This window comes from Orbicella faveolata, unplaced genomic scaffold (assembly GCF_042242905.1).
Source record: "Orbicella faveolata isolate gen_17 unplaced genomic scaffold, um_ofav_v1 contig_34, whole genome shotgun sequence".
NCBI lineage: Eukaryota > Metazoa > Cnidaria > Anthozoa > Scleractinia > Merulinidae > Orbicella > Orbicella faveolata.
In genome coordinates this window covers 10179889-10205841 of record NW_028301563.1, presented here as the reverse complement: position 1 = coordinate 10205841, position 25953 = coordinate 10179889, and the positions used below count along the sequence as shown (strand labels likewise).

General features: G+C 40.7%; 2 protein-coding genes and 2 pseudogenes across 2 annotated transcripts; 1 reads left to right on the top strand and 3 right to left on the bottom strand.

Moving 5' to 3' along the window:
* Positions 1-2091: 2091 nt before the first annotated feature.
* Positions 2092-4458, bottom strand: LOC149104734 (uncharacterized). Its single transcript, XM_089270875.1, has one exon. The coding sequence runs from the start codon at positions 4378-4380 to the stop codon at positions 3121-3123; it is 1260 nt and encodes a 419-aa protein (XP_089127001.1). The 5' UTR covers positions 4381-4458; the 3' UTR covers positions 2092-3120.
* On the top strand, positions 4444-5833 carry LOC149104733 (uncharacterized; annotated as a pseudogene).
* Positions 5834-5835: 2 nt separating this feature from the next.
* On the bottom strand, positions 5836-10100 carry LOC149104732 (uncharacterized; annotated as a pseudogene).
* Positions 10101-12454: 2354 nt separating this feature from the next.
* LOC149104731 (uncharacterized) lies at positions 12455-16984 on the bottom strand. The gene is made up of 3 exons (XM_089271338.1): positions 16846-16984; positions 12924-13186; positions 12455-12628 (listed from the first exon to the last, which is right to left on the bottom strand). Exons 1-3 carry the CDS (start codon positions 16913-16915, stop codon positions 12455-12457), a joined length of 507 nt encoding a protein of 168 aa, XP_089127464.1. The 5' UTR covers positions 16916-16984.
* Positions 16985-25953: the final 8969 nt, after the last annotated feature.

Sequence of the window (25953 nt, the reverse complement as noted above, 5' to 3'; positions counted from 1 at the left end):
CAGTCGAGAATTTGTGTTCGGTTTAGTTTGTATTTGGCGTAACCGGCTTGGTACGCGTCGAGAGTTTTGTCGCGGCGCTGTTTTTCTTCAAGCGCGGCTTTGCCGCCCCCACCAAGCGCCCTCGCCAGATAATTGCCACTGATAAAAGCCGTGGCGTTGAACACAACTCCACCAATCATGATCGCGATGCTCGCCATTGTATATGTTGTAAAATCTATTTTTAATTGTTCTCGTATGGCGGGAGCGGGGGTTCGTAGGGAAGAGGTGGAGGACATTTCTCCGGTAATGGAAATTCCTCAGTATCAAGATCCTCAAAATCGGAGTCTTGATCCTCAAAATCGGAGTCTTCATGGGTGCAAATCTGAACCGACCAAACAAAATTTATGGCATCAGCGGTATGACGGGTTATCTTGTATGCAAAAAACAACAGCGCAACCGTTGTGAGGGCTTTGATGGTGAAATAAGAATTCGCCATTGGTATTATTATGAGAATGTTTTTTCAAACGCTGTTGGGGAGGATTTTCTGGTCCTCGAGGTACTTTTTGAGCGCAATGCTGCCAGCCATGACGGCCGTGAACTTCGCGTGATTCATAAAGCTGTTGCTGGGATCAGAAGTTAAATTCTCTTTCAAAACCTTTTTTGCGGCCCAGCTGATGCCAGCGGCTAATCCTGTGAGAGTTGCGGCGTCAATGACGGTCTTGACAAGCTTGTTGTCGGACATGGTGCGTTCGATATAAGAAAAGAATGAAAGTTTAAAATAAAATTTATCTGTCTTTCCCGCTTGCTCTTTATTTCGATTTAGCTGCCTTTCTGGGAATTTCAGGCAAAAACTTTGTTTTGGTGATTCCGCACACAGCACACTTCACTTTTAGCAGTCGCCGGTTGCTTTTTGTAGCAACAATTTTTGCTGTTCCTCGGACGTTCGGCGTCACTCGCCCGTCTTTCACGCAGTAGACTTCCATCTGAGTATATTTTCATAAGCTTTTCTCCAAACTGTGTTAATTTAATGTGCCTCTCCCGCGGCTTCAGCTATCCTTCTTCTTCTATTCTTTTATAAAATTCTTCTTCTTCTGCTATTGTTCTTCTTACTTCTTGTTCTATTTGTCTTCGTCTTTTTCTTTTTTTCTTCTGCGCCTTTATCAACAAACATTTCTTTGGAAAGCTGCACCACCTTTTTGGCAGCATTTGCGGTCAATTCGAGCCATAATACGATCATTCCGCCAATTCCGGCTGCATGGATGACAGTATGCGCAATGGTTTGGTCCGGCATCGTGGATGTACATTGCACGCAAATGTTCAAAGCATTTTTTTAATCCTCTTGGCTGTGTCGCAAGAGCAGGTTCTGGCTCGACACTCGCGGGCTCAGGCACGGGCCCCGGCGTTTTGAATTTGTCGAACACGGGCTTGGACATTGCCATGAGCTCTTCACGTTTGTAATAGATCCCGAGCAGTGAAACGCCAAGGCCGCCAATACCAATCCATTGGTTGGCGCTGACGCCGACGCTCTTTGGGCTTTCACCTTCTGTTGTCGGGGATGGCTCGGGGGCTGGCTCGGGGGCAGCTGTGGCGGCTTTTGCTTTATTTTCCGCGTGATAAACCTCGGCCGCTTTCTTCTGTTCTTCCCGGGCCAGCCGCGTTCTTTCGGCAACCATTTTTCCAGCAGCCACACGCTTTGGATTTTTTACGCGCTGCGTGGTTGCAGTCGAAGTTGTCGCTTGCTGTGTGATATCGGGGGCAGGTGCTGCCTGGGTCTCGACCTGAGGCGCCGTGACGGCAGGTGCGCTCTCGGATTGTTCGGTTGACATTCTGAAGCGAACCGTATTCTAAGCAAATGAAAAAAGTTTAATTGTTTAAACTTGTCAGCAAGACCTCAGCAGTTGTTGATGAATGCTGACCGCTTATTCTGCATTTGCTGAGCCGGGTACTTCATCAACGCCCTCAAACGGATAGCCGTGTTCATCGCGAGAAGGGTGGCTCTGCTCCGGCAACTGTGGACTAAAATCAACGTGTTTTGTGGTGATGAACACCGCGTTGGCCGCAGCAAGAAACTGGCCGCACTTCAAAGCAAGGTTGCCGCCCAGATTGGAGAGCTTTTTGTTCAAGATGTAGTCGTTTCTGAGCTCTTTTTGATAAGCGTCGATGTCTTTGATTTTGACGGTCATTCCGACCGCTTTGGTTGCAAGAAAAATAAAGCTGTCGATCAGGCTTTCCGTTGTCTTTGAGCCCACGTACGTCTCGTAGCGTTTGGTGAATTTCTCGACCTCATTGTCCTCAGGCGCCTCACCTGCTCGTGGGTTAGCTGCACTCCGATGACCTCTTTGGCTTTGCCTGTGGACACGAGCACGGCCAGCTGCTCGCGAAGAGCAGGAATGTCAGGTCCGGGGGCGGTTGGAACAAGGCCACCTGCGGGACCACTCGACGGCTCGGGCTCGGTTTGAAGAAGGTTCATAACGTCTGCTAACGCGGCGTCTTCTCCAGCCATTGTGCAAGGCTATATACAACTTTCATTTTTTTATTGAAATAACTTTACCCCGTACGGGTGGCGAAGCGCGAACACAAGATAAGAGAACTTTCACTCTTTCAGCTTTGAAACCAGACCTTTGTACTCATCCGGGGAGAGCTCGCCGGCGTAATCATCGAAGATCGCTTTCGTGGTCCTGGCCGAGGGGGTATAAAAGAGGACGATCGTCGCCACGTTCTCCCGGAAGGAAGATGTTATGCCGGTCAACTTCTGGGTCAGCACCCAAACGCTGATACCCATATGTCGGGCAGAAAAGGCGAGATTCACCAGCTCGCCTGTACGCCCTTTCACATCTTTGGAGACCGCGCAGTCGTCGAGGATTATGAGCGTGTTGGTGCCCTCAGAAAACCATCTCACGAGCTTCAACCACTTTTCTACGATGTGGTGATCGCAGACTATCACATCTATTCTTGGATCGTTTTCGCCAAGCCGGTGGTAGGTCTTGTTGTGCGTGAACGTCGGGCAGATGAGAACGATGTAGTCGAACTTTCCGCGGAAAGGGCTGTAGAGCTGGTCCACCACGAACTTCGATTTGCCTGAATTAGTCGGACCCACGATGAGAGCGTTGAATGGTATCTTGCTCGGGTCCATATTCACATTCAATACTGCACATCTTCTAGCTGGCTGTTCATAAGGTTTAACTGGGAGTCAGAGATGACGAATACGTGGCATTTCACGTCGCCTGAGCCTTCGGTTTTCCGTTCAATTTCCAGCTGGGCACCGTCCGTACTGTTCACAATGCGCGTGCCGCTGCCGTACATGTTTTGGTTAACCATGGTGCGCATATCAATCACAAGCCCGAACTTATCACCGGTGTAAAACTTTGTCATATCCATGTGCTCCGTTTTATTTTTTTCTTTCACAAACAGGTTGCGGGCCTCTTCCCACATGTCCTTGTCTTCGATGCCGCCGTTGTAAAGCATGTTGGGCGAGCCGTTGACCGTGATGCTGACGTTCGTCAGATCGGAGAAGATGAATTTTTCTGAATCTCTGTTGCCCGTAGTATACGGCTCTACAAACAGGAGGAGGAGGGCTTTCAGTGACCTTCTTTGGGCGTTGACTTTGATGGTGAGCTTCGGGTTACTGTCTTTTTTGAAGGGCACCTCTTTGTCATGCATCACGTGGTCGTAAAGGAACTCTTTGCCGCTGGAGTAAACGCTCCGCGCCTCGTCTGCCAGAGTCTTGCTGCGGATCATTTTGTACTCGAGCTGGATGTTGGTCAGCTTGTATTTCAGCTGGGTTAATGTTGTGTCGGAGCCTTTGACCACGTGTATAGCTTCGGCAAGTTTTACGTCGAACTTGAGGTAGTTGTAAAGGGCCTGGGGGTAGAAAACGCTGTGGTCGGTTAAGACCTGATGGTCAAGCCTGATCCGGTACTTTTTTCCGTATACCTCGTTCAGCTTGTTTTCAGCGTCGACGCCCGAGGTTTTCTTGTCTCCCGCGTCTGAGCGGATCTTGCACAGATCCTCGCTCTGAATCCCTTCGAGAATCCTGTTGTCTAGCTCTTCCTGCGAAAGGAAAAGGTCTTCGAAAGTTTTGTAGATGTCGTATCCAACCGTGTCTTGCAGGATTCTTCCCGCAAACGACACGACCAGTCTGTCAACGAGTGCCCGCGTGACGTTCTGGAAGAGGAAGTTGTTGGCGTGCCCTCCAGAGAGGTCGATGTCAAAGACAAGCGCTAGCGAGCCCGGCACCAGAACCTCGTTCTCGTTTAGCTTGGGCACGTAAACGTACAGCGTATTGCCGGGGTTGGCTTCAGAGGGGTTAAAGGTGATTCGTTTGACCGCGCGCTCGACCTTCATGGCGTGTACGGTCTTTTCGCTGTACGTTGGGCGAAGGTTCTCCGGCACCTCTGACATTGTGTATAAAACACCGACGATTATTTCTAATTTGAAAAATAATAGGCTTGAAATATTACCGCTATGGCGGAAGGCCGCGACCAATTTGGTTACAAAGACCCGGCCCTCGACAAGCAGCAACAACGACGACGAACAAGAGGTTGACACAACCCATCCTTTTAAACCACGCGAGACGTCCACTCCCTACGAACCTCGCGACCCCTACCACGAGGGTGAACAAACGAAAATGTCTTCTATGCGGCACGAGCAGTCCGGCCTGCCTGACACTTCTTATGCCGAGACATCATTTTTTGGAGAAGATATCCCTTTGCTTGAAGCGGATCCGGAACGGGAATTTATCATAGACCGGTTAAAAGGCCAATTTTCCAAATTTAAAGAGAGTAGTTTTGCAATTATGAAAGGCACCAAAGGAAAAACCAAGGGTCAAATTGTTACAGCAGGTACGGGTGGAGGTGAGTACCAGATTATGAAAAAAGACGGGACAGACTTCACGAAAAGTTTTTTAGAAAGGTTTGAAGACAAACTTGGGCCTAGAACTACAGTTGTCATTGAAGAAGACCGGGATACTATCAGAGAAAAGAAACAAAGACTGGCAGAAGCTGAAAACCAACTACAACAGGCGGAAACACTGTCTTCGCGAAGAGAGGAAGAAAAGAAAGAAGTTGAAGATCTGAGACGTAAAATCGAGCAAACTGATGCTAAGATCGATACCATTCAGGATGAAAAAGGTTCGAACCTTGAAAGTGAAGCAGAGCTGCGTAGGCTCAAAGAACTGAAAAAGAACTATCAAACCGATCTTGAAAACAAGAAAAAAGAATTGGACTCGCTTACAAAACAAACAAAAAACAGAGAAAAGGAACAAGCCAAGGTTGACAGACTCAGAGCCAGCCTCGCAGCAAAAGAAAGAGAAACAAACGCCATGGAAGAAAGGCTCAACCAAACAAAACCGTTGGACGACCTGAAAGAGCAGGAAAGCAAGCTGCAGCGCCAAAACGAGGAAGACCAGGCAATCATCCAAGATGAGAATGCCTCGCCCTCTGAAAAAGAAGCCGCAGAAGACAGAGTGGCAGAAAGAAACGAGGAGCTCGCGCGTTTGCAAACTTAGATCGCGGAAAGGGAAAGGGGGCGGCCTCTCTTGGAAAGGGTAAAAGAGATCTTCAAAAAACATGGCGTGACCTTGACCGCTATTCTTATCGCCGCCGGTACCACAATCAGAGCTGTCATCGGGGTCCTCACCAGAGGTTTGAAAGCCACCGGCAAAGCTTTGCGAAATGGCCTAAAAGATATTGCCGCGAAACTTGGTTCTCTGCTGCCCGGGATGATTGGCTCGATTGTGAGCTTCCTGTTCAAAGCCGCCGGCCAAGTCGTCGGATTTCTGGCCGAGCATACCTGGCTGCTTATTCTTGCCGCGGTGGCCTTTTTGTTCGAAGAATATTTTAAGAAGCAGCGTTAACTTTACCTCCAAGCCATGAACAGCAACGCCGATAATCCAACTACACCGACAATTACCGCCGTTTTGTTTATTTAATGTTGCGGTGTTTTATCTGGAGCCGTGGGCTCAATTTTTTGCGCCTGTTGAGTTTCGGACGAAGCTGGTTTCCTGTGGGGTTCCGCCCCACGCCCCGGGTCGAGGGGCTTGCCCGTCCTTGATTCGACTGTTGCGGCTTTGTGTATCGGGTTGGACGGATGGCTGTTGGGAGGGTTAATTTTTGACGGGCCGCCTGCCATGAGTTTGAGCCCAGCTTTTTTGGTCTCCGGGTTTACCTCGTTGTTGACCCCCAGTTTCATCCCGGAGACCGCCTGTTTCTGCTTGTTGTTGTAACCGATTGTGCTTGCGGTGTTGATTATCATTTCTGCGGGCATGAGCCAGGCCATGGGGGCTACAGCGAGATTCAGCCTCACTTTCGCTTGATCCACCGCGAGCTGGTACCTTTGCACGCTCGCGGCCAGGTCGGGCTGTGTGATCGCGCTTTCCATTAGCACCAGGAACTCGCTCTGGGCTTCTCTTGCTCGGCCACCAGAACCGAGAATGCTGCCGCGGACGTTGACTTGCGCCCCCAGGATGCAGTAAACGAAAGCCTCGATTGACTGGTTGATTCGCGCCATGCCCGCCTGCGTCAAACCTGATGCTGTGTTTGGCGCGAACCAGTCCGATTGGGTATCAGAAGCGGCCCCGGCTCGATGTAATAAATCATGTCCCCTTTTATAGCTTTCTCGCCTTCATCGCTGAATTTGTTCCATCCCGGGTATTGATAGTCAGTTTTCGACGCGCCGGCGCCGGACACGTAAACATAAACGCTTCCCAGCCCGTGGTTTGGCCCGTACGTGTAGCGGAAATCACTCGACGGATCTATGCCGAAGTCGCTGCATAGCCTTTTGTACGAAGCAACGTCATAATTATTATTGCATTGGTTGAAAGGCGGGTCTCCGGGCAAAGTGCTCATGCTCTGAATACCTCCTAGCTGGAACAAAATGCGCCTGACCGTGAAATACACGTGGAATTTGTAGGAAGCTCTTATCTGCGGGGGGAGATTCATCCCGCTGTCAAAGATTTCGCGAGAAACTCCACACCCCTGTGTCGCGCAGAAAACCGCGAAGTTAAGCTGTTGCGGCCAATATTTCATGTCGGGCCCTCCTAACCAGTGTTTTGATTCGACTGCAGAAGTGTGCCTCAGTTTGGTTCCTCTAAATATTTCTCGGAATTTTGTTGTGAAATATTGGTCAGGCGTGACGTAGATTTGGATTGCGTCGTTGAATATTTTCTTCAAGCTTGGCGCTTTGCCGTCGAAAGGTATCGCAGGGATGGCCAATGAAACTTTTGAACCAAGGGGCGACAGCTGGTAGGGAAAACCCCTGCTGTCTCCCAAACCAAGCGCTTCTTTCATTTCGGCGTTCCAATATTTTCTGTCTGAGCCGAAGACGCTTTGAAACTAGTCTTCGCTTTCTTTGAAGAACACCTCCGCGGTCACGTTATTTTTCTCGTCGACGCTTCCTTGCGAAACGAACCGGCTTTTGTCCGCTTTGGGGAAGCGGTTTAAAAAGTTTGTCCACGCCTTTTTCTTCCCCGCCTCCGCTTTTTTTAACGCAGGACCATTCCACAAATTGGCCATATTATTTGAACAAAATTTTATTTGTTGAATATAAAAATGGTTGTTCTCACTATTGTCACGCAACAGAACGGAGGGACAATATCTTTTGGAAAATCGATACCGAAAGTGCATTTCATGAAACTCATATCTTGCAGTTTGTACAACAGCTGGGACACTTTGACAAGGGAAGGTTCAGCCACCTTGGGAGATAAAAACAAAGATAAAGCTTTGGCAGTTAGTAAATTACTCCCAGGGCATTATAGTTTAGAAAGATTGTCAAAAGAAATAGACGGTCTGTTCGCCAAATATCAATATAAAGAGTTGCAAACAGCAATAAACCAACCTGTTGGCCAGCTTGTAATCAGAAATTTCGGGGCTGGGGCAAAACCTATTGAAATTGATCACGATTTAACCGATTTACTTGGTATTGGGTGAAAGTTGTTGCCTATAACCTTTGTAAAACGGCTTACATATCCAACAACATATTTTATTCCTTGTACTTTGATCGACACAGAACGGAATCTGTTCAATGGCAAAAGGTCAGATGTCTTAGCCTTGTTTGACGTGAAAGGGAAGCCTTATGAAAAAGTAAGCTACCAGGCATCTCCGCAACAGGTTTTACGAGACTGTTCTACAGACGAGTTCATAAATAGCATCACCATTAGTGTCAAAGATGAAAATGGCGAACTCTTTGATGTCAAGGGCTTCCCTCTTCTTTTTGAATTAGAGTTAAATTAAATTTATATATATATATATACACAATGTCTTCGGCGAATCTGTTGCCTCCAAGCGCGCCGCCTGACGAGTGTCTCTATCCAGCTGTGGCGGAGCCTTCTCAAAATTTCCGCTTGCAGAAGGTCAACGAGATTTCCAACACTTTGGCCGGTGAGGTCCACCACTATCGCCTCGTCACTAAAAAATACAAACGCACGAGAAATTTCGTTAATTGGGGCGCCGCCGGCTCCAGCGTTCTCTCGGCAGCGTTTTCCAGCGCAAGTTTTGGCTCCGCTCTGTCTGTGGTTGGCCTGCCGGAATCTGTTCCTCTTGGCGGTGCTGGTGGATGCTTCGCTCTTGTTTCGTCGGGGCTTATAATCGCCAGCAAAAAGCTCGACTCGAAAATAAAGAAGCATCAAGAGATCACCACGCTCGCCGTTGCCAAGCGGGACACCGTCAACAGACTTCTCTCAAACGCTTTGAACAACAACGAGGTGTCTTCCCACGAGTTTGACACCATCCTTTCCGAGTTTCAGCAGTATAACTTTCTGAAAGATCAGGTCCTAGCAAGGATGCTTCGCCAACCATCAACGAGAAAGCTTCCTGATGTTGATGTCAAGAAAATGGAGGAAGACATCCGCGGCAGAGTTGAAGCGGAAATGATAAAAAAAATTACGAACCCTCCTGCTTCGAACTGAGTTTTAGAAACAGACGGTTTCATTTACATGTAATAAGAACATGATTGTCTGCTTCCACTTGGTCGCGTTTCTCGCTCACGAGTATTTCACATCTGAGTGGCAAAAAGAGGCTCGCGATATTACGCGCGAAGTCGTCGCTGCGATGGTTGAGGCGGATGAGGTTTTTAATAATAACGCTCCCCGCCAAAAGGGAACCACTCGTGCCAATCGTAACCGTTCCATGAACATACTTCCAAAAAATTCTTGTAATCGTGGTCGGCTTCTATAAGATGTTTTGGCTCCTTCGGCGGCCTAACCGAGGCATTATGAACAGTTCCCTCATTTTCGAAACAGGGGAAACAGCAACCCTCGAAATAACAGTTCGGATATTCGAAGCAAATTACCATTCGCACAATTTGCTGCTTGAATTCGCATAATGGTAGTTTTAAGATATTCTCGTGGACCCTGCCCCACCCCATTTCCTTTTTTTCCTTTATTTTTATCGCGATGTACTCCTTGAGAATCATCTCACGAAGCTCTGGGGGGAGGTTTTGAATGGCCTCGGAAAGCCAGCACCTTTCTTTCCGGCCCGGCATCAGCCACCCGCACTTGTTTGGCGCTCGAGTCATCCCGGCTCGGGCGGTATAACAACGGGCTCGCTTGTAACTAATATGGGGCCCTCGTTGTTGTAAGTAGTATATAGGGGATTAACCAAATACTGTTTCAAAGAGGGAGCTGAATTTCACCGTTTCGCAGCCCCCAGGCTCAACCGGCCCGAGCTTGTGAGGGCCGGACTTGATGGTGGGGGCTGCGATAAGGTGAAATAAAGCTCCCTCTGCGAAACGGTATTTGGTTAATCCCCTATATACTACTGCGTGTGTGTGGTTTGTTTCAGACGTGGAGTAATACTATAAGTTCATGCATGTATATATACTAATAGTAGGCCTGCCAAACGATAAGGTGATCGTTCAATACAGATTTATCTATCAAACATCGGGTGAATTTGCTCACAGAAATTTCATTCCAGAGCTAGTGAAAGGTACATACAAGTTCAAAATAGATTATTGGTCATCATGTATGCGTTTTGTATCATCCGTTGGATTGTCAGTTCAGACTAACTTAATGTGAATGACCGCATTTAATATAGAGATATTTGCCATTGTAATGTAGCTTTTCTTTGGAATTCCTGCATGTTTGGTTTCTTGTCCAAACATTAACAGACGTAAATGTATTGGTTTAGAATAATTGTGTTAGAAAGGCAAATAGAGAAATGCGCTCTTCCCTAAGTCACAGATTTTCTCGCGAAGCTTTTTTTCTGATTTAACTAGCCGATTGAAACAGACACACTAAATCAAAAACGCCAAATCTTATCTTTTTTCTACCGGCACTGTCTCTAAATCTACTTTGTAGTGTTAGTAGTAAGTAACTAAGGTGTCGTTTTGTAAAGTACTTCACGTAATTTTAAGAAGGCAGGTAAGCTCAATTAGTGAATTGTGAGCTTTGTATTGTAATGTAAGTCATGTTTTGTTTAGCAATGTAATGTAAGTAACGCTGTGAGTGACTGTTAGTAAGTGACCGCTAGCAACATAATTGCAAGTAACGCTCTAAGTGACTGTTTAGTAAGTGACCGTTGGTATAAGTAAAAATAAATACTAGAGATTACTAGTGATTAATCTAATAAGTACAGTAATATAATAAGTAGAAAGATGTCGAGTAATGTAAGTAGAGTAATGTAATGTAAGTTTAGTCCTGTACGAATGTTTCTTTAAATAATAATAATAATAATAATGACTATAATAATAATGATAAAAAATAAGGGAAATTCTGTAAATTAAAACACATAGAATGTATGTTTAGATTTGTCAAAAAATGTAACTAGGGCCAGTGTTATTGTAATTACTTATGTTATCGTTTGTGTCTTTGTATTAATATAAGTTACTTGAATGTAAAGTATAAGCGTTCATTGTAATTACTCACGCTCATGTTAGTAGGATAGTTTTAATGAAAGGTATGTGTTTGTTAAGTTTTTGTGTGTGTGTGCAAAAGCAATAAAAATGTGAACAAAAAAAAAAAAAGAAAAAAAAAAAGAGAGAGAGATATGGGTCTGCAGCCAGCGCTATTTTGAACGGGAGTTATAACTTGTCATTGACGCAAATGCTGTTTAAAAAAAAAAAAACGATGGTTTCTTCAGCTTTATTGGAGTTGTAAACTGGGTCACATTGATTGTGAGCTTTGAAGGGAACATTTAACAGTTTACGAGGAAGACTGAAATAACTAACATCCATAATCTCCTCTTGGTCTGCCTCCTTAGCTACATGCCTGGCGTGGCTTCCTTGCTGACCCCCTTGTCATGAACATTTGGCTGACATATACTAAATGCATCACATCCGCCACTCCAAATAAAGCGAATGACACACGGTTCAACATCGTTCAACTTTTGTTGATCAACAAATGTTGAGCATTGTTACGACTTCTTGAAACGTTGTTGCAAATTGTTGAATACTCACGCAACTTTTGTTCAGCAAAACTACACATTTTGGCGCGAAGTTGAATGGCGGACGAGGAAATGTTGCTGTCGCTTTGTGCTTCGAGCGTTGTCGCCGTTAATATGAAGCGTCGACAAAAAAAAACGAAAACTATCACCTGAACTAGCAAGGATTTACTCACTCGCTGTTCCAAGTTTTGCTGCAATCTCTAACAGAGCTTTGTCTCTCGTGTCACGGTTTTTGTGATCCTTCGATCTTATATCGTACATGCACAGAAAAGTCTCGTACAGATTGATCAGTTGACTGGTGTCATCAAAACTCCATTCGAACTCGGCTGATTCCCACTCTTCGGCCGCCATGTTAATATTTCCACGAAGGCAAGTGACCCCCAGCTCGAAAACGATTAGTTGAAGGCATTTAACAAGCGGCAACTTGTTGAACGGAATAGAGCCAAGCCCTATTTTCTTTTAACAACGTTCAACAACTTTGAACATGTTGAACGGCACATTTCTGTTTTTCAACGTTCAGCGTCACATGATACACTGTTCAACATTTGTTGAACAGCAGCTGCAACATTCGTTAATTGCTCAACAAATGTTGAACCATGTATCATTGGCTTAAAGTATATTATACACAGACATGAAACAAACCTGCGCAATTTTGTCCATCTCCAGTGTATCCGTCTTTACAAGAGCAGTTGTACCCTCCCTTGGTGTTGTTGCAGTTGGCGTTCACGTGGCAATTGTGAGAACCTCTCTCGCATTCATCAATATCTAAAGTTAAGGTAAAACATGTTTCATAGGATCCACTGAATCGGAGAAGCAACTAAGTGCCTTTAATTCGTCAGATAACCTCTAAAAAGTATAAAATTTGGAATATCAGTTAAACTTGGTTTTACGAGGCAATTTATCTGTTAATTTTTAACGAAATACTGTCTCTAAGTGATGGAGAATTTGTCTAGGGAAAGCACCGGAAAATTCGTTTAACAGAGTCAAAAATTATGGTGAACTATTTTTCTAAAAATATGCGAGTTTTAATGTTAACATATAAAGAACGGGATGTTCAAACTTTTAACTTCTACCACAGAACGTTTGATGATCAACGAAATTTACGCTAAATGATAGTTACAACACAAGGGTATGTTAGGAGTAGCATAGTTACCATTCTCACAGTGTTCGCCCTCAAACCCAGTAGTACACGAACATCGATATCCTTTCTGTGTAAAACCGGACTGACAAGTTGAATTGTTCTCGCACTTCCGTCCGATCTTTCCGCACTTGTTCTGAAACGCAGAAAAGAAATATATTTGCTTATAATTAATCTAATGCTCTTTCGTTGTTAGAATAAATATATGAACTACTGTTCAAGATATAGGTTTATTTCACAACTGGAATTGAGATTCTTATCAGCCGACTTTAGCCGAGTTAACCCGGAAGTAAGAAAAGTAATTTATGCACAAATATTAAGATCTTAGTTTTCGTGGAGAGCTTTTATGCCCATTATCCTTGGTATAAATTGGCCTATTAAACAACTGAAGGCGAAAAGTTAAACAAAACACAAAAATGATAGTCACTTACTTCGGCGCCACGATAGTAGTAAAGCGGGTTGTCCTCCAGATCCCCGTCATGCTCCAGGTGAGTAGAGTTATTCAGGTCACATTCGTGTGTTCCACTGTCATGATCTTTGTTCTTGATATTAAGACTGGCACAGTTTGCATCCAGGTAGCAACGGTATTCACACTCGTCCAAGTCCTTGACAATCATGGTTTTTATCCAGTGGTTCACTAAACGTTTCTCAGCATAGAAATAGTAGGCTGGAAAGTACAGCTCCCGTCCTCCATCTGAAAAAATATAAGCATGTTTATTTAAAGAGCTTATAATAAATAAAATAAATTCTGAAACAAGTACATAGGACAAGTACAAACATGCAGTATATCTTTATTTCGATTTACTCCCAACGCACAAGATTATTTTTTTTTTTTAGCCAAACTACAATTTCTAACCACTTCGTTATCGTTCTCATACCAAATAAGGAATAACTTCCTTAAAAGGAAGCCAAGAGTGTAGTCCCAATTTTCTTGTCGGCTTCCTTAGTCATGATTCGAGATAACTGCATGATGTACTTCAGGGTTTACCTTTCAGTGTCATCGCTTTTTATGAAGAATGTATGACAAAATCTGATAGTAAATTGAGAAATTTCAGTTTCTAGTGGACCAGAATAATTTTAGGTACTTTTCAGTCCCTTTTACATTTTCTTAAAGCTAAAGATAGTATTAAATAGTTGCCTTGAGTAACATTGAGAACATTTTAGTTATGGGAACTGCAGAAGATAAATTTAAAAGTTCAAAGAAATAATGCAAACGCAGATAAAATTTTATCATAAGTTTCATTTCACCAGTACTTTCAAGTGTTTTCTCTACATATGCTGATGTTAGACATGATTTATTTTTCAGAAGAATTTTAAAACAGTCAAACCGAAGTTTGAAACACGATGTAAATAATCTCAGTACAAAGTGTTTGTCCACAAGTTACTCGAACCTTAGGTGAATTCCTTCTTAAAGATCCGACGCTGATGGTTAAATCGTTTACCTAGTGTTTGATTGAAATTGCAAACTACAAATATTTTGAAGACTGGACATCTCGAAGTCGTAATTTAGTGATAATTAGCGGAGAACGTAAAAAGGTATGAAACTTAAATCGACTTTTTAAAGTTGTAGTAGCGGCTTGTTTTTTAATCTTTCCCTCGCCGAGATCAATCATAAATTCTCCTAGCTAAGCATCACACATTTCTCAGTTACTGTCTTTGTGAGAATTTGGTGGTAAATCAATATAATATCCACGTTGTTTTTGCCACCTGCCCATTCAGACAGCATATTAATATTCTGACAATAGAGAGTGCTGATCAAGCTTTTCAAGTTTAGTTAAGAAAAAAATAATAGTGTGGAACCCGAAATTTCGCTGTATGGCAGAAGAATGAATCCTGCTCTCCAAATATCAGCTTTTGTGGACTGATAGGTGTGATTAGGTCTAATGGAAAATTTCCGTGCTACAAGAACGAAATTAGATTGCCACGGAAATGACTAATTAATACGAGACACGACAACTATGTTGGATTTACATCATGAACTTATTTTTAGTCTCTGTTTTAGTCAAAACGTTTCTGGTTGAGGGAAATTTATACAGGGTTTTAATCTTTGGCAAGTTTTTACAAAACAATTTACATTTAATTCGATAATATTTTTACTATAACGTCAAACCCCTGCAAACTTCTCTTTAGGATTTTCGCTTAAACAACCTCCGCTAAGAGTATTGTTATTCTAAATTAGCGGTGGGTAATGATGAGCATCACCGCCAAAAAATGCCTTATGTAATTTGTCTATTTTCAAGTTCCTTGCGCGCTCAACACTCCTTAAATTAAGCACTTTAGGACTCTTTCAGTAGGGCATTTCAACACTCCTTAACTCACGCACTTTAAGATCCCTTAAATTGCGCACTTTAAAACTCCTTAAATAGCGCACTTTAAGATTCCTGAAATTGCACACTTTAACAATTCTTAAGTAGCGCACTTTACGACTCCTTAAATTGCGCACTTTAAGACTCCTTAAATAGCGCACTTTAAGACTCCTGAAATTGCACACTTTAACAATTCTTACATAGCGCACTTTAAGACTCCTTAAACTGCGCAATGTAAGGTTTTAGAAATTACACAAGTTAAGATTCTTACAATTTCGCACTTAGGCACTCCTTAAATTACGCATTTTCAGACTCCTGAAATTGCGCACTTTAAGACGCCTTAAATCGCGTATTTTAAGACTCCTTAAATCGCTCAGTTTATCACTCCTTAAATTGTGCACTTTATTAAGACTCCTTAAGTTGCGAACTTTAAGACCCTCTTAATAAAACACTTTAAGACTCCTAAAATTGTGCACTTTAAGGCTTTTTTTCAATTGCGCACTTTAAAACTCCTTAAATTACGCACTTTAGGAATCATTAAATTACGCAGTTTAAGACTCCTTATATTACTTACTTTAAGACTGCTTAAATAGCCCACTTTAAAGTGCACCATTTAATGAGTCTTAAAGCGCGCAATCTAAATTGTACACTTTAAGACTCCTTAAATTACGCACTTTAAGACTCTTCAAATTGCGCAATTTAAGACTCCTAAAATTTTACAATTAAACACTCCTGAAATTACGCACTTTAAGACTCGTGCACTTTAACACTCCTTAAATTGCGCGCTTTAACACTCCTTGAGTTTCCTCTTGTTATAGCATATGTTAAAGCAGCTGAGTATTACCTACGGCGTAATCTTGAATTCAAGTTAATTTATACTAAGTTTTAAATTCCTTTTCATTGGGAAAAACTGCAAGAGAAGGAAGAAAAATCATTCGTCTGTTTCGATTATCAAAATATGAATTCTGTCAACAGCGTTTTCTCGAGTTCTGTGATTGCATGGGATTATACAAGAAAGGCTTTTACAAGAACCAACACCAAACCGAACAAATAAATAGTAGATCAGAGTTCTGTTGTCTGCTCAAATTTGCCTGGGTTGGGGGCGGTTTTTGACAAACAGTAGCAACTTCCGCTTAGATCATTGTGAGTTTCGACTTACAGGCCAAAATAATGCAGAGTTGATGATTCTACTCGCTCTAGAAAACAGACCGTTTTAATGAAAAGCACGAGCCATGTATACGTGTACCACAAAGTAAAGTCAAGTTTAAAACATAAGACAAGAAAATTGAAGTAATTTGAATTTGGTAAACATGGTTGATGCCCGTATCTCATACAGGATATTTTTTTGTGGACTTAAAAAGATCGAGTGACTGTCCAAGGATTTACAGTAAGCACCTCCAGTGAAATGTTAGACACTTTTTCCACTGACGGGGAAAATACTCAGCATCAACCTTTAATCAAGTAAACATGGTTTCTTCAAACCGTTTTCATTTGCCTTTTTATGTATTAGGGGTAAAGATACTTTAAGACTCGCCTCACTTCCTCGTTTTACATGCTGACAGTGCGGCACTTTTCGGAATAAACTGGTTATGAAGACAAACGCGTGTAGATTTCTATCACATTGCTTCCAAATCTGCGGCTAATCAGAGATCATCAGCGAATGTCTTGGTTCCCGATTCAACCAGAAAACTACAGACTAACCCTCGATCACGAAAAGAAGTAGATAGGCTTGCTTACATATCATTTAATTTTCAAAAATTGTACAGACTATTGTGACAATATCAGTTGATGCTACTCTTGATTTTCTTTCTTCTCGTCACATGTCTGCGCTTGACAAGATTAAGACAGTACAAAGACTTAGGGTATGGAAAGAATGTGATGCTTCTTCGAACAAATTAGGCATAATTTCCGACTAAAGATTCGTTGCCCAAATTATCAAGAATCCTTTAACAGCCATCTTTAACCCAACTGGGGAACGCTGACTTAGAAATTAAGATAGTATCTATGAAATGCAAAGCAGGTAAAGAGGAAATTTTTTTAAACTCACCCTGCGCCCGAGTTGGACAAGGGATTACTGAAATCCATGACACGAGAACGAAAAGCAGAGAGAAACTCATTCTTAACCTGCGGCGGATGTCTCCACTTAATAACTCTCAGATACAAGTCAATACAGTATTGAATAATCCCCAGTGATGTCTTGTCGAATTAAGCTCCAACAAAAGCTAACAACGACTAATGAAAGATGGCACGATATGGCTTAAAGTTAAAACAGTGCTCAGATAACAGTCGTAAACCAATCATGTTACTTATTCGCCTGACTGCACTCCACAAAGTACATATAAACTTTCTGGTCTAATTGTGCATTTTTAATGAGTAAATAGAATACGGTTCTTTAATTAATTTATTTACCTACATGTAGGTTGGTTAAACGCATTTGAAGGAGAACCACTCTAGTAAAAGTTTGAATTTTAGTTTTTCTTTTTTTTTCTTTTTTTCTTTTTTTTTTTTTTCGAAATAAAAGGCATGGTTAAGGTCGTTAAGCTAATCCACTGTTCTCAAGCGTTCATAATATAGATTTTCTGCAGTTAAGCCTTAGATCAATGACGAAAATAAATTCTCAAATTTCGATTTTCGTTCTAAGAAATAGCATTCTTTCTTACACTAAACGCAGCGATGATTCAGTTTCAGATTCCCGCTATTTAGTTTTGCATCAAGACATTTTATTGTTATACTTTCATTTGTTTGAATGTTATTTTTTTGAACATCATATATAGTTTATTAAGACGGTCTCCTTCGTTAATGATATCCCTTTTTCATCCCGCGTGTTTGCCTTTAAATTTGTACATTCTACAATGAGAAACTGTAGATGTTGAATAAAAAGACATGTGAAATTAAAGACTATTGGGAGAGAAAGTTGCTCAAGAATCAATAAGGTACACGACGAAAGATTTCCTAATCAGAGCTTACACTTCCTACCAATGCCTTAAAACTTTAAATTTATGCAATTTTGCCCCGTGATATCAAGTTTCTGTTGATAGTTTCAAGACATCACTTGTTCCATTAAAATAATTGAAAATTATTCCTTGTCTCATGCAAAAGATTATGATTTCTTGTTCCCAAAAATATTTGGAGTCTCCAAAAAGCAAAGAACGAGAAAGATAAAGATTTTGAAGTGGAAGCCATTAAGCTTTACGTGTGTTAACGGAAAAGTGTTCATCGCTCGACCAGTTGTTTGTTTGTACAGTTTTACACCGTCATCTTTCGAGGAGTTTACATTTCTGTTGACGGACGATTCGCCAAAAGGCTGTTAGAAATACATAATAAAACGCGCAACCAAACTTACTATAAAATGCAGTTCTTAGAAGGGCGACTTTCTAGAGGAAATAAACAATCGTTTTAAACAAGGCATTTGAAGTTAACGTGACCTAAATTAAGGCAAATTGATGTAATTACCCAAGAGATATGTTTAGTTTGCCCACCACTATGTGCGGTAATCAAGCTGACTGTTCTACCAAAGCTAAGAGACGTTTTATTTTCGCATTATGAAAAGTGCGAACCTTGTCTGCTAAATAAAAGTTGGCTCAATTTAAATCTGCAATGTAATTGAAATATCACCGAATATATTTATAACCCTATGACAAATTCGTTAGAATTATGACTTAAACTAATCCCGAGATCCTCGAAATAAGGGTTACTTGGAATTTAATCTTTACATATACAAGGAAAGTAAAGCAGCACTTCCAGTAGACAAGGTTCCTCTTTCGTGAATTTTCAAGCGGTCAATTAGATGCAAGGAAGAAGATCTCCAGTGAATCGATGACATGTAGCTTGCTAATCCCGAAATTATGAAAAGTGTTTAATCAACAATTTATGTTTAACATTTATAAGGAAAATAAAGAAGCTGTTCCAGTACAGAACGTTCTTTCTTTCTTCTTTCTTGAAAGCTGAAGAATTTGTAAAGTGAGATTAGACGAGTGGAAAACTGAGAGTTCGGCCCATCCTTTATTCTTAGATTGTCGATCAGCTTTGTTGTCTACACGAAGAGCTGTGACTTGTCTGTATCTTTTTATCGAGCGTTTGTGCTTCAAGTTTCAATAACGATCAGCACAAATTTCTCTACATAATTGAAATACTTATTAAATCATGAGCATTCTCGTTAAGATTTTTAACTAAAGAAGATGATTACGGTAAAAGTGACATATATCTGCTTGATATGCAAGCACTTTCTCCCAACTGCTATATGTGAAAATGTATGTCAGTAAAGTACTGAGAAGAATAGCATGGTTGAGTGAAAATATGTTACAAAAAATGCACGTTGGGCAAATTTGAAAGAGAGTTATGAAGTTTCAGCTTCACCACGCTTCACAAAGCTGGCTTTACGTCGGTGGGTTTTCAACACCCTAGTGCTAGTTTTATGCTTTTCTACTTGCGCCGAATAAAAGGAAAAAAAGCTTTTAGCGATAATAAAGCTTTTGTTTTGACGAGCATGCCACATCTTGCAGAAAAGTTCATTACAGGCCTCGAGCTCCATCTGGTTATGTAATGTGAATGACGTTCATGTTTTTTTCTATATGAAGTTTTTTTTAAACAGGAAAGGCGAGGAATATGCCATTCTTCTTTACCGCAATTATTTTTTACTTCATAGGCACTTTAAAGGCAACGGAGCTTGCAAATTTTAGGATGTAATTTATGCATGCATAAACATTTGGTTGCTTGCAAGCAAACTTGTGGCTTAGCTCATCAGTCGTTAGGAGACGTTCATATTAATTGTAAAATTCAGCTAATTTATTGGTAGCAAAGCCAGTTGCCTGTGATATAAATGGACATTTGGACCTGTTGGAAAAGCTGGACTCTACTCAGAGATACGAGCGTCTCATGCAGTGCACGCAAGCTTGTCCTCAGCTCGTACTCGTCTCAATATATTCGTTCATTCGTTCGTTCACTCGGCATTCATTCGTTTAGCAGAGATAATATTACGGTGGCAAACAAGGTGGACGTACTAAAGAAACGCCGCCTACGAAAACTACAAGATCATTTGACGTTTTTTTTTTTTTTTTTTTTTTTTTTTGCTAGGAAAATGTCGGAGAAAATTGCTTACTGGCCTTGAATTATGACCTGCTAAAAACACCCTTAATCACAGCTTTAGGGGTTAATAATTAAAATTTTGTTAAAAGTTGCGACTTTTCATACTGATTACAATTTAATTTTGAGAAGTTATAAAAACAGTCGCACAAAAGTTTGCAATACCATGTAAATAATCTCGGTACATTTTTCTTTACCATTTGTTACTCAAACTTCTAATGCATTAACACGTTGGACACTGATGTTCGGACACTGGGCACCTCCAAGTCGTAATTTTAATTAGTAGTAATTAGCGAAGAACGTAAATTGAAAGTGCGAGGGTTGGCATGTTTTTTTAATCTATCCGTCTCCGAGATCAAGCGTAAATTGTCATTAGTAATCATCATACATTTCTAAGTAATTGTCCTTGTAAGAATCTGGTGTTACGTCAATATAATATCCATGTTGTCCTTGCCACCTGTCTATGCAGACAGCATATTAATATTCTCATAAGGAAAGAGGTGCCTATTAGCTTTTCAAGTTTAGTCTAAAAAATAACAGTTAATTCAAGAGCTCGAGTTTTTTCTCTCATAGAAAAAAGAAGGAACCGTTCCCTCGAATTATTAGCTTCTGCTTGGTCGACATTAGCGGTGGGTAAACATCATGATCAGAGAAGTTTCGCACAACAAGACCGAAAATAGATTGCCATGGAATTGATATTGTTAATTATACGGGACACGACAACTACGCTAAATCTCCATCATAAACGCATTTTTAGTTACATTCATATTCCAAAAGTCACTGGTTGTAGCAAATTCAGAAGAACTGAAGTGAGTCTCAATCTTTGGCAGGTTTTTACAAAACAATTAGCGTTTAATTTGATAAGACCCCTGTAAACCTCTCTTCAGAATTTACGCTTAATTTAAACAACCTCAGCTGAGAAAAAGTGATTATTTAAAAATTAGCGGTATATAATAACATTTGGTGTTCCTACTTAGTTTTTTTTTTTATATAATTTTTAATTTACTGATACTTTCACGAGTATTTCTGTTAACTTGGTAGGAATACAGAAAAGTTTTTCTTCTTCTTCTACAATATAAAAAAGCAGGTGACTGTAACCCGCTGCGCGATCTTGAATTTCAGATGATTTATAATTCAATGTTTTATATTCCTTTTCGAAGGGAAAAAATCGCCAAAAAGGGGCGAAAAATCATTCGTATATTTCGATTACGAAAAATATCTCTCCAGTATTATGTCAGCAGCTTTTGTTGGAGTTTTGTGTTTCTATCGGATTATGCAGGTAAGCCTTCTACAGGTAAGTGCACAAAACCGAACAAATAAATAATAGAACAGATTTCGGCTGCCTGCGCAAATTGGTCTCCATTGCGGGTGGTTTTAAACAAACGGCAGCACCTTCCTCTAACATGCAACTTGTTTTACAGGATAAAAATATGCAGGGAAGATTATACTTCTTGTGCTAAGAAAACAACTTTTTTAATAATACAAAGTAAAATTATGTTCACATCACGAGGTAAGAAAATTGAAGCAATTTGATAATTTGATAATTGAATTAATCCAAATTCGTCGTTGTTTATACGATTTAAAAGTATCGAGTTATTGACCAAGGATTTACAGTAAGCACCTCCAGTTAGCTGTTGGACCCATTTTCCAATAAAGAGGAAAATATTCAGCATCAACCTTTAATCAAGTAAACACAGCCTTTTTTTAAACTGCTGTCATTTTTAATTTTTATTTTTTAGAGGCAGACCTGCTGGTTTAAGATTCGCTGCCTTTCCTCGTTTTAGATGCTGACAAATAATACATCATTTTTTTTTTTTTTAATGAATTCCGTTTCGAGTACAAATGCGTGTAGCATTCTATCACATGGCTTCCAAATCTACTACGGTAATCGGAGATCATCACCGCAACCGTATTGGCTCACAATTCAAACAAAGATTTCAAACTAACCCTTGATCACGAACAGAAGTAAATACGTCTGCTTATAAGATTTCACTAAATCGTCAAAACTGGACATATTATCGTAACATTATCAGCTTATGCTATGGCGTTGGCTCTCCATAAGACAAAATTGAAAGAATGTGATGCTTCTTCGAACGAATTAGTTATCATTAGTAACAAACCTTCAATTATAGATCCATTTCCCAAATTATCAAGAATCCTTTAACAGCCATCTTTAGCCAAACTGAAGAAAACTTCAGTTAAGATACTATCTAGAGCATACAATGCAGGTAAAGAGGAAAATTTCCACTCACCCTGCGCTCGAGTTCACGTAGGGGCCAAACCACGCCCCAAATGTTTCTTCAGTTCTTGGGTATTCACATAATTTCGCATTACTTAAAAAGTAGACTCTTTCTACACCAAACTTGGCAGATGAGCAGGAAACCTATTGCGAATTATATTTACGTGAAAAATGTCGGTAAATGTCAAAGTTGTGACGTCACAGTGATGATGTCATGTTTTTTCTCACTTTTGAAGTTTTTAATATGCATACTTCTTAAAATGTGTTCGAAAGAGCACATCAAAGGGAGTTGAAACCTCAAAAAATTTTGTCCATATCACAAAAATTAAATGAAATATGGCAATTTTAAATATGAAAAATAACTCTGCAAAATATGGGGTCCCCCCCTTGAGAAAAATCCCCAAATTGGAGCTGTATTTTTGTTCCAGCAAATGCAGCTATGTTGCACATGTGATGTGCCAGATAACTAAAGCAAAAATAAAGAAGAAAATCGGAATAAAAAATTATCCCTCTAGTGTTATTGCGTGAAAACTAGTTTTGTTACGTCATAACCTGTGACGTCATCCGTTTTTTTACTGTTAATACCATCGTAACAAAGCCGAAAATCAAATTTCTAAAACCATACGATTTTTGACTATATCAAGCTTTCTATTTTTCTAGATTATTAGCCTTCCTAGAATAAAACTGAAAAAAATAAACCAGAGAGATTGACTTAAGAAGGACAGTATGGTTAAGCAAATTCCGGGGGGGGGGACAACAAAAAAATATTTAACTTACCATATCTCAAAAAATAATCATCATAGCAAAAAACGGTTTCCGACATTTTACTCCTCAAGTCAGGGCCTTTCCAATGACATAATCTTTACATTAGATTTCACAAAAAATTAAAGCACGTTTTGGTGACGTCATCAAATATGACATCATAATCTGACATTTTGTCACAACTTCCAAATTAAAATAAACTGGAGAACAAAGAAAGCTCATCTGCCAAACTTGGTTCAGAAATATATAAACCAAGCAAATATAGCCTTCATGAAACATTAGAGGGGTCGTTTGGCCCCTACGTGTTGGATAAAGGATTACTGAAATCCATGACACGAAAACGAAAAGCAGAGAAACACTCATTCTTAACCTGCGGCGAATGTCTCCACTTAATAACTCTCAGATACAAGTCAATATGGTATTGAATAAGCACCAGTGATGGCTGGTCGAGTTAAGCTCCAACAAAAGCTAACAGCGACAAATGAAATATGACATGATACGGCTCACAGTTAAAACAATGCTTTGATGACAGACGTAAGCCAATCATGTCAATATTTCGCGTGACGGATGACTCAGCAGACCTCAGCGCGTATAATTTTTCTGTTGTAATTGCGCATTTTTAATGAGGAAAGAGGATACGGTTATTTCATCAATTTGTTTACCAAGGTTGGCTGAATATGTCTAAAGGATAGCTATTCTTGCGCAAATGTAAACTTGTTTCTTTATTGGAAATAAAAGACATAGGCAAGCTAATTCACTGTCTGCAATCGATATTAAAAGGGGTTTTCTGCAGTTAAACCTTAGATCATAGAAGAAAACAAACTTCAAAAATTCCGGTTTTACTTATCGCAAATTAGTACGCGCAAGATGACGCAGCTTCAGATTCTCGCTATTTCTTCTCATCGCATCAAGCTTCTTGATTGGTATACTCTCATTAGTACCATATCCTCACTGCATACTCATTACCTCATCGAATAAGATTAAGTTATGGGAAGAGTCCGCGACTGATGAGGCAGTAGGCATGCAACGAGGATATGAGCAGATAGGAGCTTGGTCAACCGCCACCAGGGGAGGTGGGCGGGTTGCAAAAGACGACTGTCTTTGTGGTGTACAGGACGACAAGACCACGCTTCAAGCGGAGAGACCAAATAGAAACTCCAAATGGCGCAAAACAGTACCGACGCCACTAGCACGGGCGAAAACGGGGGAATGTTATGGAATAAGAGCATGTCTTGCAATGAGCTAATTAATAATGCAGTGAGAATAGTTTGAATGTTATTTCTGTGAACTGGATGGCTTATCAAGTTGGTGTCGTTAATGATTTCCCTTTTTCATCCGGCGTGTCGTCCCTGAATTTATTTCATTTTAAATGATAAATTCTCGATGTTGAATACCCAAAGGAGTTATAGAATATTGGGAATAAAAGGTGCTCAAAATCAATAAGATCTTCTAGTCAGAGCTAACACTTTTTCATAATGGCATAAAACTTTTGCAATTTTGCTCCTTGACATCAGGTGTCTGTTGATAATTCCCAGACAGTACTTGTTCCCTTAAAAAAATCCAAAATTATCCCTTTTTCCATTTAACATGATGACCTTGCCCCCTTGTTCCCGAAATATCTTTAAGTCTCCAAGAGGCGAAGAAAGCGGAAGATAAAGGTTGTCAAGTAGACGTAGTTTAGCTAAACCACATATTGTCAATATAGAAGAAATTGTGATCATTATGCCACCAGTGTTTATATTCACAGTTTGACTTCGTCATTCTTAAAATATTTCATGTTTTTATTGAAGACGAATTCGCGAAATGTTTGTGAGAGAAACAGAGCACTGACAGGGTTAGAGACAAATTGAGGTGGAGGGAAGATGTTGCGCCCCTATATGACATGTGGCATGCAACGGACAGTTATTAGTTATGTAGTTTACCCAGCAGGTCGATTCCGTTGCTCGAAGTGTGGCCGTCGCCATGTCAAAGGTGCGAGTTGGGGCGTTCAATGTATGTGTGAACCAGCCAGTCATCCATTCACCAGTTGCCTGGCACTAAGATGGACCATATCGCTGTAAAGGTGCTACCACTATAAACCCTTCCCCAGACACCCCCATTAAACGAAGAGGATTCAGTTAATTTAGTTTTCACCTAGAATCATGGACAAAAGTCTTGAGACAAATTTGCACTCTTGGCGCTTTTGCACACATGCCAGACAACAGTCGCGAGCGAAAACAACTTCACCTGCTTAGCCTCTTCCCCTACCCTACTTACAATGTGTAATTTCGTCCGAGTTTTAACATTGTATTTAGTAGGGAGGAGGGAACAGCAACGCCTCTTTAAAAGAATTGCAGTGCTTTTTCAAACTTTAGTGAAAAATATAAAAGATAAACACAGAAAAGCACGTTGAATTACATCAGTATCCCAAGGGCTTTTGTCCACCATTGCAGTTCTTGATTTGTTTTATTAGGGTTTTCAGTCTGATAATTTATGGATTTTAAAAAGATATATTACACTGGTTACAAAACGAGCACACGATTCAAAGGGCGAAAAGAACCCCCCCCCCCTCCTCCTTCCCAAGAACAAACAAACAAACAAACAAACAAACAAAAAATTAACCAACAAAAGAAAAAAACCTGCGAACCTTTCTCGCAATTTAAAAACTGTTGTCAGCGTAGACAACAAGAAGAAAATCTTGGCAATGGAGTCGAAGTTAAAAATTACATTGTATAGTCTTGTTAATGTAAAATTATAACTACACCAGTCATTGACAGGGAGTGGCTCGGCGAGGTATCAGAATTTCCCTTATTTTCCTAAATTCTTGGTTCCAGACCTCGCACCAGTTGACCGCGTATTTAAATTTTATTATGGCCGCCACACAACACAAAATACGAGCGATGAAGATAAGCTTACATTTCTTTCCAAATCTTAAGTTTGCTAACCTTGAGAAAAAAAATATATGGTCCATCCGATTGATACGATGTTGTGGTTTTAATTTGTTATACGGTGAAAAAAAAAATCGTCATGAATAAATGTAAGCGTCGCCTAAGAAGTGCAAAGACGAGGGAACAATGCACTTGTAAATACGGT